Genomic DNA, 13,715 nt, shown 5'->3' on the forward strand with positions numbered 1-13,715 from the left:
CACAGCATGAATGCAGCAGTCGCGTTCGTGATAATTGATTCTTATTGAAGAAATGGCTTGAATTAAAGTGGATATCCAACGCGTATGAAATTATAACTAGATGTTTCTCTGAGCGCTGATCATTATTTAATTGTAAAATAAGTATTGTGCTGGATTCATCCAAATAATGTGATTAGTTTCATGCAAATAAAAGTGGAAAACATATGGTCCCTACTGTACATTCCTGATGGAACTGTTTATTGCTTTTACAATGAACAATAAATCATTCACCTGATAACAAAATTCATGGTAATTAGAGGTTTCTTAAATGTCACATTAGTTTCAGGTAGACTAGTAATATACAAAACACACTTCAGAGAACATTCAACAAGACATAGCTGAAGGCGCATCTCCACATGGTCCTCAAGTTGTTCTGCTAAGTTTCAAATGTTTTTTCTTCTCCCTTGTGGAAGTGCGGTCTTTGTCCAGAGACTTTGTGTAGAAGTGAAGACGTGTCATGATGAAAAGCTTTACAATACTGCTAGTCAGTGCTTCCTTATGGGCAACACAGCCAACGTGTGGGATTTTTTGCATGTGCTGCATAATCTCTGTGATGCTATCTCTGTGCAACTTGTTCCAGCTAAACCAAATGGTGAAAGAGTCCTCCAGTGCTTCAACAAAAGCAAATAGCTCACGTGTCGGATACAGCAGGCTGCCCTGGTCACAGAATGCTGTGAAGGATGAAAGTTGCTTCTCTGCGTTCTCTGGTGGTGTAAGGAGAGCATCGAAGCAGTCGACATTTTGTTGCGAGGACCTTTCGTCGTGCAACATATCCTGCCACGTAGTACGCCAGTCTGGCATCGCTTGTTTGCTCTGGATATATGTGATCGGGTGCTAACGTGGTGGGAGAGGCCTGCCAATGCTAGACGCTTCATCCAGTTTACCCGAGTCCAGCAGGGTGTCGACGTGGCTTGCTAATTCAGCTGTCCCAACTAGAGCCTCGAGCGTTCCACCTGCACAATTCCCAGTACCTGGAGCTTTTACCAGATTATAAAAGTTAAGGCAGTTCACTGCTGTGAGGAACTGGGCCGATGTCGGGTCATCGTTGCAGCCATTAAATTGGCGTATTATGCCAAAAAGCTTTTCAATTGCATCTTGACTAAGCCTTGAAGTTAAAAGGTACTTGTAGCCAATTTTTTCGTTGAGGTAGGCCAAGAGTTCCAGAGTGGCTTTAAAAGTTACTCTAAGCCCCTCGGCAGTGCCAGGTGACAGGAAACCAGCCATTGAAGGCCCTATGTTCGCTTCTCACGCATCAATATATGCAAGGGCTTTTTTCAACAATCTTTTTTCGAGTTCGGCCTGAGTGAGCTTGATGGCACTCTCGATGTCATTGCATCGATCAGATTATGCATGAAGGCGACGAACTTTGCTGTAGCATCGGCGTGGTCACAGGAATCTGCAATTTCGTTCTTGTACAAAAACAAGCCATGCAGAACTTGTGGGCTAAAAAGGTGGAATGCCAAATTGACCTTCATTTTTTCAAAGTTATTAGGACTCAAGTGGACATTAGTTATTTTTGGCATTGCTTTCAATGTGACTTGACACTTGTCATGGTCATGGGCTATTTTGATCGGCCTTACGTCCACATGCCCCTCTGGTGTTTTGAAGCCTGCCTTGATGAAGCCATTGCGGACACATTTTACTAAGTGTAGAAAGTCGGAGAAGAAGAAAAGGCGTCTGTCATCTCCACAAGGATGGGCTGTCGATGGTTTGATAGCTTTTGAGCTTGCCGAAATGCGAAAATTGCGCCACATTGCTCGATTCCATGACGCCCCATCACAGGTGACGTAGTCAACCTTAAGACCAGTATTTTCAGAAAGCAGCACAGCTTCCAAAAGAATCTTCGAGAGCAACGGTGCTTTAACATTTCCCTTTGAAGCGAAAACACCAAGGATTTGATGTCATGATCCTGAAAGAGGCTGAAACATAATAACCAGTCCATGGCCACAAGTAACTGTCTTGTCAGCCTCAGGAGTGTAGGGGCCAAGATCAACGAACCCGTGCACTTTACCAGAGCCGCTTGCAACAGCGAAGTTTTCTGCAAGCTTCATCTCGTCGACAATGAGGCCACCATGGCACTCAAATTCAGTCATCTCTTGCGTTTTTCTTGATATACCAGAAAGCACTGCTGCGTTGAATCCAAATCTGCTTTCGTATTTCTCCATATACTTCCTGAGACAAGTGCGGCTAGGCAGCACAAGTATATTTTGTTTTCGTACATGTTCGTAGAGACGTGCACTTTTCATGTGCATTATAATACATTCTAGCATCCTCTCTGGTTTATAGCGCATCCCTTTGACAGATTTGCGGCTTCCAGCCTCAAAACACTGCATGATTGCAACTCTTTGTTTTTGTGGAAGCTTTTCGATCTTTTTTAGCACAGTACTTTCTTCAATATCCTCATTCTCCTGCTTCATTTGAATGATGGTTCGATCCAAGTTTTTTACTTTGGCTCTTAGACGTCTCACTGCTTCGGTTCTTGCCCTCAACTTCTTTCCATAATCATAACTGACATTTCGCTTCTTTTCCCGGCACCGTTGATTAATAAGAAGCCTTCTCAAATACTTGCAGGCGACGCACCGCATCTCATTTTCACTGACGGCACCTTTGCACCGTTTGTGATAAAAGCCTTCGCTCCATTTTATCATTTTTGAGCAGCTAACATGGCAGAACTCAGTCAGTAACCCCGCTCCTGCGCAAACCTGCATGCTGTCAACCTCCTGCAGCACGGACGCTGGATCACATTTCTCGTCTATCGCCGTGAGTTCCACACCCCGGACGAACACCTGATGCTTGACAGCGGTGCCCTCGCTGCGGAACAAAACAAGCTTCTGAGCATGGAGGAGACCCATGTTCGGCCCTGGCAGGCACACACTATACGACACTGTTAGCGGCTCTTCACAAAAAAAAACATGCTTTCCCCATTTATCTGATGGGAGGGTGACGTTTCTGGCATCCGAAGTTCTTAGTATGTCCGGTTCGGCAGATGCGGGTGCCTCTGCTGAAACGTCGCTGGCCTGCGGAACTGTTCGCCGCCTCTTCGAAGGCACGAACTGAGGGTCCAGTCGCTTCTTTGGGTTTCTCTTCTTGGGCACGGGCTTGGAGAGATACTTAGGCACGTTCGGGAACTTCGTTGGAACGGCATCGGGCTGAAGGACCGGTCTGCTTCTTTCCAAACGTACCGTCTTACCTTGTATGTTGTGTTCGAAATGACGCAACACAAACTGAGGATCAAAATGAAGCTTGCAAACAGCGGCGTTTCGTACAAGGGGCTTGTCGGCTCTTGGGATATTCCTCTGCCACTTCAGAGAAAGCTCCTCGTCCTTGGGCACACCGAAAAGCGACAACTTCTCTTTGCACGATTTGTACCCGGTTGTGCAACCGGGCACAAAACAGTGGCTTTGACGTCGGCTCGTCACATGCACATTTTCAACATGCCAGAAAAAACGCACAGCGTACGGAAACCACTCAAAACGACCCAAAAAGCGCTGAAAACGCCGGCAAATAGGCCTCCTATGCGCTCAGCTTGACGTGGATGGATGGATGGATGGATACGGCTGAACCCTTTACATCGGGCGGTGGCTCAAGCCACCTAGCCATGTCTTGTGAAATTTTACTCCTGTCTTGCTTTTAGCCACCAATCAGATAACCTTCGCTTGGTTACTTCTAACCTCTTAAAATCCACTTTCCCTTCACTATCCCTAAACCGCAATGTCTTGGGTAAGTCAGCCCCGCTGCCTTCCACTGTAGGGTGAAGCCCTTTACAGAAAAGTATCAAGTGTTCAGCTGTTTCCTCCTCCTCTCCGCACGCAATGCACAAAGTGTCTATCTCCTGGTACCTGACTCTATACGTCTTAGTCCGCAAAACCCCAGTCCTGGCCTCAAACAACAAAGAGCTTCCCCTACAATTATCATAGATATTTTCTTTGACAATTTCCTGTTTAAAGGTCCGGTATGTTTCTAGTGCCGATTTCGTCAGCATCCCTGTTTTCCACAAAGCTCTCTCTGTTCCTTTAACCTTTTTCTTAACCGATAATTGCTGATTTGCCCCCTTACTGCTGTCCAGATATTTGCTTGTCAATTTTCTAGTTCGCTTTCTCCATTTCGTGTCAACATTCTTTATATACAGGTATCTGAAAACTTTCCTAGCGAGCGCCACCTCGCGGATGCATCATGAGGCTGCATTGTGGTTCCCGTAGGAGCCGCTTGGCGGTAATCACACTTTAGTATTCCAGCCACTGTAGCGGGGTCTCCCGAGTTAAGAGCAAAGATAACAAAGACGAGGAAATTGATAATCTAAAGAAACCAGTTGAGAAGTTAACGGGGATTGTCGAATATTAAGATTCGAGAATCAAAATTTGAACAACCGGAAACATCAATAGTAGCCCCCCCCCCCCGATCGCAACGCACCGTGACCATAGATGCCGCTAAAACGCGAAGAGAAGGTAAAATGATAACTGAGGTGTCCCTCCCACCCCCGGTGAAACGCAAAATTAATGACGCAAATCCAATCCAGGAATTGGAGGAGAAAATGTGATGAAATTGGACTAAAAAATGAATTCATGACTCACATAAATATTCAAATCCAGGCAATCCAAGGTGCAGTGCAAAAGCAAGGTGAAGAGTGGCAGAGACTAAGGAACGAAATGGTAGGCGTACACGCATCAATGCATGACAGAAAAATACTGTACAGGCATTTTCGCAGCTTTAAAATGGCCATGCGCACAAATGAAAACTAAATTTGGCAGTGGAACAGTCGCGGGTTCCAGCCCAAGAGGGCGCTCCGGCAACCGCATCTATCTCCCACTAATAGAAGCGACGCCCTTCAGGAAGCTAGAAAGTGCGCGAAATTAACGGGTTACCAAGCGTTCCATGGCAGTAGACGAGTGAAATCAACCGTAACTACCTTCATTAAACGCAGCATTGCAGCATAGAGCACGACGTAAACTCGCGAGATATTGATAATGGGTTTCTAGAAATGACGGGAAAAGGAAAGACCCCTGCGTATTCCTAAATTTTTACAGCTGGCCTGGGCATCAGAAAATTAGATTTAGGACCTTGATACGCAAAGCCATCAAGGTAGCGGGCAAAAGCCCCCTGATAATCGTAGGGGATTTTAACGCGCAGCAACAAGAATGGGGCTACGCGAAACAAGACCCAAAGGGCAGACAAAAGTGGAAGGATGCGTACGAGCTAGGGCTCACACTACATAAGCACCCTGGACAGCCCACGAGGGTGGGGAATGGCGTCTGCGCCACAAACCTAAGAGGTTACGATGATACAACTTGGAGCTAAATTTTGGAAGCGATCATTTCATTATCGTTTCGGTCCTCAAAGGTGCGTCAAAACACGCAGGGCGCGACAACGGGCGGTGACGGAATGGGATCACTTCAGGGCACTGAGAGGAGCCGCGGAACTGGGGCGAATCGAGAGCCGTAGGAGAATGGACGGAGACCCTCAAAAAGACGCAGAAGGGGATAATGCCCCGGCTATAGCGGACAATTGTTTGCTACACGTGTGGGAGGCAAAGCAAAGTATGAAAAGTCGGCTGAAAAAGTAAAGGTTGAATCACAACCTCCGAAGGAAGGTCGCGAGAACAAGTAAATTGAGGCTTACGGCATTCAAATTATGCAAACAGAATTGGTGCAACAGATGCGACGAAATGGAGGGAGGCATGGATCTCTCCAAGACTGAGCATTCTCCGGCACCTGCTGGACCCGACAAGCTTGGAAGCACAGTCGGGAATTAAATTAGCAAAAGTCCGACGCATATTCGATGGAGATGACTCGGAGTTCATGGACAAATTGGTAAAAACGTACGTTGGGGATGGCCAACGTTCCCCCCTCCCGGACTATGGTGGGGCATCGAATGAGGCACTAGGCATCCCAATCAAAGAGGCGGAGATAATGGAAGAAATTGTCAGACTAAAGATGAAATTGGTTCCATCCCTTAACCGAGTTAGAACACGACCGCGGCGGCCGCGCTTCGATGGAGGCGAAACACAAAAGGCGCCTTTGTGCTGTGCGATGTCAGTGGACGTTAAAGATCCCCAGGTGGTAGAAATTATTCCGGAGACATTTTCTACTCCATCTTTTCCTTCCTTTCTTGTTTCACTGCCTCCTTAAATTTATCCCCTCCCTTATGGCGCGGAAGTGAAAGAAGAAAGGAAGGAAAGAGGTGCGGTAGTGGAGGTCTCCAGAATTTCGTCCAAAAATTTCCTGTATCCAGTAATTAACCGCCTGTGTCTTGGCCACTCCCCCGTAGTGGGTATGTGTAGCGGCCACCGTCAACGCCTTCCAGCAACCGTGTGCTATTCCCTCCGTCAGCAGTAACCAGCCACGCCCCCCGCTCTCGACAGTTTGGCGGTGGCAGTGGTGAGCGACAGACACGTCTTACAAGTTTTGCGCACTTTTTCCAGGTCCGTTCCTGTTTTGATGAGGCTGTCGCCTCGCTTCGGCCCTGGCCCTACCGGAGCTGAACAAGTTGGTTTAAATCGTCGTCTTTTCTTCGACATCCAGAACACAGCGGCCACCGTCAACGCCTTCCAGCAACCGTGTGCTATTCCCTCCGTCAGCAGTAACCAGCCACGCCCCCCGCTCTCGACAGTTTGGCGGTGGCAGTGGTGAGCGACAGACACGTCTTACAAGTTTTGCGCACTTTTTCCAGGTTGGTGCACTTTTCCCCTCATTTTAACGTCAGTGTAACTGTCTTACCGCCACTGCTGCTGCCAAAACTGTTGATACGCGAGTTCAGTACTTTGAAAAATGGCCAAAGAACTTCAGAAATTGTTTGAGGACCTTAAGCGTGAGATGAAACAAGAGTTTCGCGAGCTAAAAGAAAGTTTCGAGCGAGAACTCAGGAAGGATATCAGAGATATTAAGGCCAGCATGAGTTTCATAAACCAGTGCTATGAGGAAATGAAAGCTTCCGTGAAAAAAGTTGAAGCAGAGAACGAGGCTCTGAAAGAAAGTATAAGCACGTTGAAGGAAGAACGCGAAGCTCTCTATGCGCAAGTAAAAGAGCAGGAATCCCGACTTATGCAGAACGAGCAACACTCGCGGTGCCTGAACGTCGAAATTAAAGGAGTGCCACGGGTAGACGGTGAAAACTTGCACGAACTGACAAAACAGTTGGGTGAAGTAATCGGGACGCCTCTGAAGGACACTGACATTGAAGTCTGCCATCGGGTCCAGACCGCCGGAAATTCTACCTCCCCTAACATAATTGTGCAGTTTACTCACAGAGCTCCGCGTAACTATTTCTTAGAAAAAGCAAGAAAGCACAGGCTAACGGCTCGTGACCTCGCGATAGAACAAGATGATAAAATTTTTGTCAATGAGCACCTGTGTCCGGCAATGAAACGACTCTTCGGTGCTGTAAATGCCGCGAAAAAGGAACGAGGATGGAAATACGCCTGGGTCAAGAATGGAAAAATCTACGTTCGCCAAACTGAAACATCAACAGTTATTCCTATCACTAGCAAGGATCAGCTCTCGAGGATTGCTTAAAATGTTCCAGCTTATCTGTACAGCTTGTATGCTCTAAACATGGATTTTCTACCACAGCAAATTCCTAAATTGGCCAAAAAGAAAAAGCCTGCCCTATCATTTTTTCATCAGAACGTCCGATCTTTAAGAAACAAAGATAATGAAATGCATGCTTTGCTAGAAGTATTTGAAATGTCTTTCACTGTGCTCATGCTCACTGAAACATGGTATGAACGCGAAACGGCTATATTCCGCCCATCTGGTTATCAATGCTTCTATCGAAATCGTCACGACAAAAGAGGCGGTGGTGTTTCTATCCTGGTAAAAGATAATCTGCTGTGTGATACCGAAGAGAAATTTTGTGCTGTCACTCCTGATTTTGAAGTGCTTACCTTACGACACCTTGACAATATGTTTTGCGTGGTCTACAGACCGCCATCTGGTACCTTTAGCCGTTTTTTGGCCTTCCTTGAAGAACTTTTAGAATATGTGACGGAGCAAAAAGCACAAATCTTCTTAGGTGGAGACATGAATGTGAACATGATTGTACCTACTCCTTACCAGAAAGACTTGAGCCTTACCCTTTCTACTTATGGCCTATCTAATGTAATCACCAACCCAACGCGTATCACAGAACAATGTTCTACATTACTAGACGTATTTATTACCAACGTTAACACAGACACTACATTTGCTGGCACTCTTTGTACAGGTATAAGTGATCATCTGGGAACCTTTTTATTCGTAGACAAGCAATTTCCCATCAAGTGGAATGAACCAAAGCCCACATATCGTCAAGTTATTACATCTTCGCGTCTTGAATCATTCCGCCAGGATGTTGAAAAACAAACATGGGATGCAGTATATGAATGCCATGAGAGCAACACAGCGTACCTTATCTTTATAAGTATCCTTAAGAAAATATACCACCAGCATTTTCCAGTAACACAATTAAAAAAGCCAAAGAGAGCGCGAAAACCTTGGTTAACGAGAGAACACCTGAGAATGGTCCAGCATAAAAATGCGTTGTATGCCAAATTTGTAAAAACTAAAGATTTAAATATACTTGCAGAATTTAAGAGCTACCGGAATAAACTTACGTCTACGCTGAGGAAAGCTAAGGATTCATACCTAATAGATATGTTCGATGCTGAAACTACACTGCGTCCAGATGCAGCCTGGCGCAAGTTGAACTCTTTGGTGCGTTCCGGTACTCCTACGCTTACACTTGGCACCTTTAAGCATGGGGAAAAAGAGCTCTCCGGTGTTCCATTGGCAGATGCTTTCAATCACTTTTTTATTCAGCAAACGAAAGATAATGAACTCGATGGGAGTTGCAGTAGAAACTACGCTCAGTACGTGCGAGGAAACGATAGGACAGGTTCGCTGTTCTTGGCCCCGACTGAAACAGCTGAGGTTTTCTCTTCCATCAATAACTTGAAGAATAGTAAAACGCTGGACGTAAATGGCTTCCAGATATTGCCCGTAAAATATGTACTTGACATACTGTGCCCGATTATTACCTATATTTATAATTTGATTCTCTCTACTGGGGTTTTCCCTACAGGAATGCAAATTGCTCGAGTGATACCCATTTTTAAAAAAGGTGATAAGAACCTATTTACAAACTACCGACCGATTTCTATACTGCCTGTGTTTTCCAAAGGCATCGAGAAAATAATACATCACAGAGTGACTTCTTATTTTGACGAAAATCACTTATTTCTAGATTTTCAACATGGATTCAGGAAGAAAAGATCTACAGAGACAGCACTTCTAACTCAAAAAGAAATTATAATTAAGGCATTCAGTGAAAACAAGCTCACCATGGGTATTTACATCGATTTTACTAAGGCCTTTGACCTCATAAATCATGATATTCTTCTTTTTAAATTGGAAAGGTATGGTGTGCGGGGCCTAGCGCTAACCCTATTACAATCTTACTTATCTCACAGAACCCAATATGTAGATATAAACACAGCATCCTCTCCTACCCTCCATATAACATGCGGAGTGCCCCAAGGAAGCATTCTTGGGCCTTTGCTATTTTTAGTTTATATAAATGACATCGTCTACAGCGCTAGTAATGTTCAGGTTGTGTCATTTGCAGATGACACAACTTTTTTTGTCACAGGTATTTCCGAGGCCGAGGTTGAAAGCAAAACAAGCGAAGCCCTTAATAAACTGCACTCATGGGCAGATGCAAACTCCTTGCGCATAAATCCGTCAAAAACACAAATTCTGTTATACCTCCCCAAGGGAAAGAAAATATCTAGGCCTCTCAAAATAGCCTTAAACAGCCAACCAATAGAGCTTGTGACTTCTGTAAAAACACTGGGCGTTATCTTTTCTCACAACCTAACTTGGAATGCGCACATAGAACACATTTGTTCGAAAGTTTCCTCAGCTCTAGGTATACTTGGTCGCTTTAGACATATTTTTCCAGTAAGGGTAAAGATGTTGCTCTACAACGCGTTAGTACTAAGTCATATCCAATACTGCAGCTTGGTTTGGGGAACAACAGGGGTAACAAATCTTCATAGATTGCATTTGCTGCAGAAAAAAGCCGTCCGGTCCATAGCAAATGTGCCATTCCTTTTCCCCACAAGAAATATCTTTATAAAGTATGATATCCTTCCAATCTTCGCGTTATACTCTTACAGGCTTCTATTATGCTATAAATACTCTTCACAACAACGTGACAATCCCTTTATTGTACTTGGACAACTGAGAGGAAATAACAGCTGCCGTAACACTAGATACAAAGAAACTTGGATCACTCCAACACCAAGAACTTACTCTATGAACCAGTCCTTAAGTTACAACCTTCCCCTCTTGCTAAACAAACTAATCCATGACAATTTTGATATTACCAGAAATTCAAAACACAATATCCGTGACTACTGCCGAGACAATTTCAATCTGTGAAAGAAGCAGACATGATATATTTTAGTATATTTTAGTGATGTAAAACATTTGCTTTGAGTACATGTGTGTATTGCGACTTTTGTTTTGCATGTGTGTTCGCGCTTCGCGTAAATGTGGATTTGCATCGGATACCCATGACATTACTAATTGATGTAAATGATGTGACCCTCGCCTTCCTTCTGTACTGCCACTGTCTCAAGGAGTCGGGACCTCCAGTCAAGCTGTTACCACAGCTTTTAGTCCCGGCTCCTCCTTTGTAAGAAAGGAAAATAAACTTGAACTTGAACTTGAACTTGAACGTCTGAGGCCTTCCTTCCTTCCTTCCTTCCTTCCTTCCTTCCATTTCGACCACCTGGGGCACAGCACACGGGCGCCTTTTGTGTTTCGCCTCCACCGAAGAGCGGCCACTGTGGTCGTGTTTGAACACGGGTAGGGCACGGAGCCAATTTAATCTTGAGTCTGGCAATTTCTGCCCTTATCTCCGCCTCGTTGGTGGGGGCGTCTTGCGCCTCATTCGAACGTACCATAATCCGGGACGGGGGATGTTGGGCGTCCCAAACGTACGTTTTTACCAATTTGTCCATCAACTCCGCGTCGTCTCCCTCGAACGCGTGTCGGACTTCTGCTAATTCCTGACTGTGTTTCTGAGCTTGTAGGGTCCAGCAGATACCAGAGCATGCTCAGTTTTGGAGAGATTCATGCCTCCCTCCTTAAATTTATCCTTTCCCTTATGGCGCACCGGCCGCGGTGGCTCAGTGGTTAGGCGCTCGGCTACTGATCCGGTGTTCCCAGGTTCGAACCCGACCGCGGCGGCTGCGTTTTTATGGAGGCAAAACGCTAAGGCCCCCGTGTGCTGTGTGATGTCAGTGCACGTTAAAGATCCCCAGGTGGTCGAAATTATTCCGGAGCCCTCCACTATGGCACCTCTTTCTTCCTTCTCTCTTTCACTCCCTCCTTTATCCCTTCCCTTACGGCACGGCTCAGGTGTCCAACGATATACGAGACAGATACTGCGCCATTTCCTTTTCCCCAAAACCAATTATTATTATTATTATTATTATCATTATTATTATTATTATTATTATTATTATTATTATTATTATTATTATTATTATTATTATTATTATTATTATTATTATTTCTGTAGCGGCGACCACTCACGGTGGGACCTGACTGTCGTAGTCGATACCCACGGCCGGCCTCCTGGGAACCTAAGAACGAGAGCAAAACAGTGAGTTGCAGCACCAACACGGCCGCAACCACCCAAAGTGACCTCTGAAAATTACCTCCCTCTGCTGAACAACCACTCACCGCGAGCAACATCAAGAAGCCGCTCCAAATCCTAGAATTCCCAAGCCCGATCGAGTTCTCAATTCTGAATCCAGACCCAGGGGCCAGAGCCGCTGAGCCGGGCTGCAGCCAGGCAGCATCCCAGCGACGGAAGCCGCCTGCATGGACAAGTGGCCCTCCTTCGCCTCCCACTGCTGTGACGGCCATGCTTGAACAGGCTGTATCCGCGCGGCCGCTGCCAGCTTCACCGCTAGGTTTGAACAACTTAGCAAGCAACATGAGGAAATTGTTGAGAGAAAACTGACACCAACCAATATTTTTAACTTTAGCTAACGTTTCGGGACCAACTCGGTCCCTTCTTCAGGGGTGACTAAATTGTGGCAGCACCAGTAGCAGGTTGGTGCCTTCGCACTCCGTTTGTTAGCACGTGGCGCAGTCCACTAACGTGCGCCGAGGGGAGCGTTCCTGGAGTCCTATTCATCGCCTCCTTTGTGAGCCGGATGTGCCATGACTCCACATGTCGCCTCTTGAACAGGTTTGGTTCCACGGCCAAGACGCTTACATCCTCGAAGGCTATCCGGTGGTCGGCGCGCTCGCAGTGTTCGGCGAAGGGGTTGGATTCCGAAGCCAGGCACTTGCTATCTCAAGAACCGAGCCAGACGGACGTCCGTCGAAGATGTTTTCGTTCAGCATGAGGAAATGATCCGCTAAAAGGACGTGTGGAAGCACAGCTACGAGGAACTGGCGACTATGCTGCCTGCACCCCTGCCTCGGCGCAATGTCATCAACCCACGTCCGAGGACCCGTCCGCCCGCCATGTTATGGGCCCGTACCCACGGCTCGCCGCCCGTTCTTGACGTTTCCCAGGTCGTGACTTCGCCTTGACCGTGGCATTAAGGTGGCCGAATTAAGTGCCGAGTTGGTGGATGCCAGCGATGCTTGGCTGTATTTCTCGTTTTGGTCTTGTGTCCAGGATTTGAAAAGTTCAAACAAGCCGCTCCTTCAACAGAACAGGATTTTCGGCGCCGGAGTCCTCGGACGCGGGTTGAGGAACTTCCGTGAGTTTAGCCATTGAGGGTCATTGAGAACTACCTCGCACTCACCATACGTTCAAAAAACAATACAACAATCTCAAAATAAATAAAACGTTCTTTTTGATTTAATTGCAAAATTTCTGACTAAGTTTGCCAGTTCGTAAACTATTTTTTATTCAGTCACAATGGCAGCTCCGCGGAACGCTGCCACGGTCAGATCCACACAGTAAACTATTTTTTATTCAGTCACAATGGCAGCTCCGCAGAACGCTGCCACGGTCAGATCCACACAGTAAACTATTTTTTATTCAGTCACAATGGCAGCTCCGCAGAACGCTGCCACGGTCAGATCCATAGAGTTTCTTACTATTAACTAGAGGGAAAGTTGGCGGCACTGCACCTGTATCTCCATGGGCGCGCAAAGCATCATGGGGCGATGAGCTACTTAGTGCAGGACAGTAGGTTTTTTTCAGGAACACAGAGTGGCGTGAAAGAGATGTCCCATGCCGAATAGGCGGCGCCCCCCGCGCGCAGACGACTTCGGCGTAGAAGTAGTGTGCAAAAACCATAGTATCGAAAACGCAACAGCACACGACGCCAATAAAAGGTTTTTGTTTTCCGAAATGCTGTGGAGAAACCTTTTAAGATGTTGAAAGGACATTTCTTTGAAAAACATATTTCTTTTTAAAAGTGCGCCTGTTAAGCACAAAATATTGGCTTTTGTAGTCTGCAATGCTTGGCCAATAGGGGAGCAAGCCATCGCTGATTTTGGGCAAACTTTGCAGTTACGTGCTTTTCTGCTCGTTTGTTGCAATTTATAGACAAGATATTGAACGTCAGGACATTCTTGATTATTGAACAGATTGAAGAGAAGTTTATTTACCACGGGCCTGAAAGGGACTGGCATCCCTCGCAAAAACAAAGACACAGAACGGCG

General features: G+C 46.0%; 1 protein-coding gene and 1 pseudogene across 1 annotated transcript; both read right to left on the reverse strand.

The window, feature by feature from the left end:
- Positions 1–211: 211 nt before the first annotated feature.
- LOC144106991 (uncharacterized) lies at positions 212–1,598 on the reverse strand (annotated as a pseudogene).
- Positions 1,599–1,940: 342 nt separating this feature from the next.
- Positions 1,941–4,458, reverse strand: LOC144108345 (uncharacterized). The gene is made up of 2 exons (XM_077641603.1): positions 4,450–4,458; positions 1,941–3,527 (listed from the first exon to the last, which is right to left on the reverse strand). Exons 1-2 carry the CDS (start codon positions 4,456–4,458, stop codon positions 1,941–1,943), a joined length of 1,596 nt encoding a protein of 531 aa, XP_077497729.1.
- Between the last annotated feature and the right edge of the window lie 9,257 nt (positions 4,459–13,715).

The sequence above is a fragment of the Amblyomma americanum genome, chromosome 10 (genome assembly GCF_052857255.1).
Source record: "Amblyomma americanum isolate KBUSLIRL-KWMA chromosome 10, ASM5285725v1, whole genome shotgun sequence".
NCBI classification, from domain to species: Eukaryota; Metazoa; Arthropoda; class Arachnida; order Ixodida; family Ixodidae; genus Amblyomma; species Amblyomma americanum.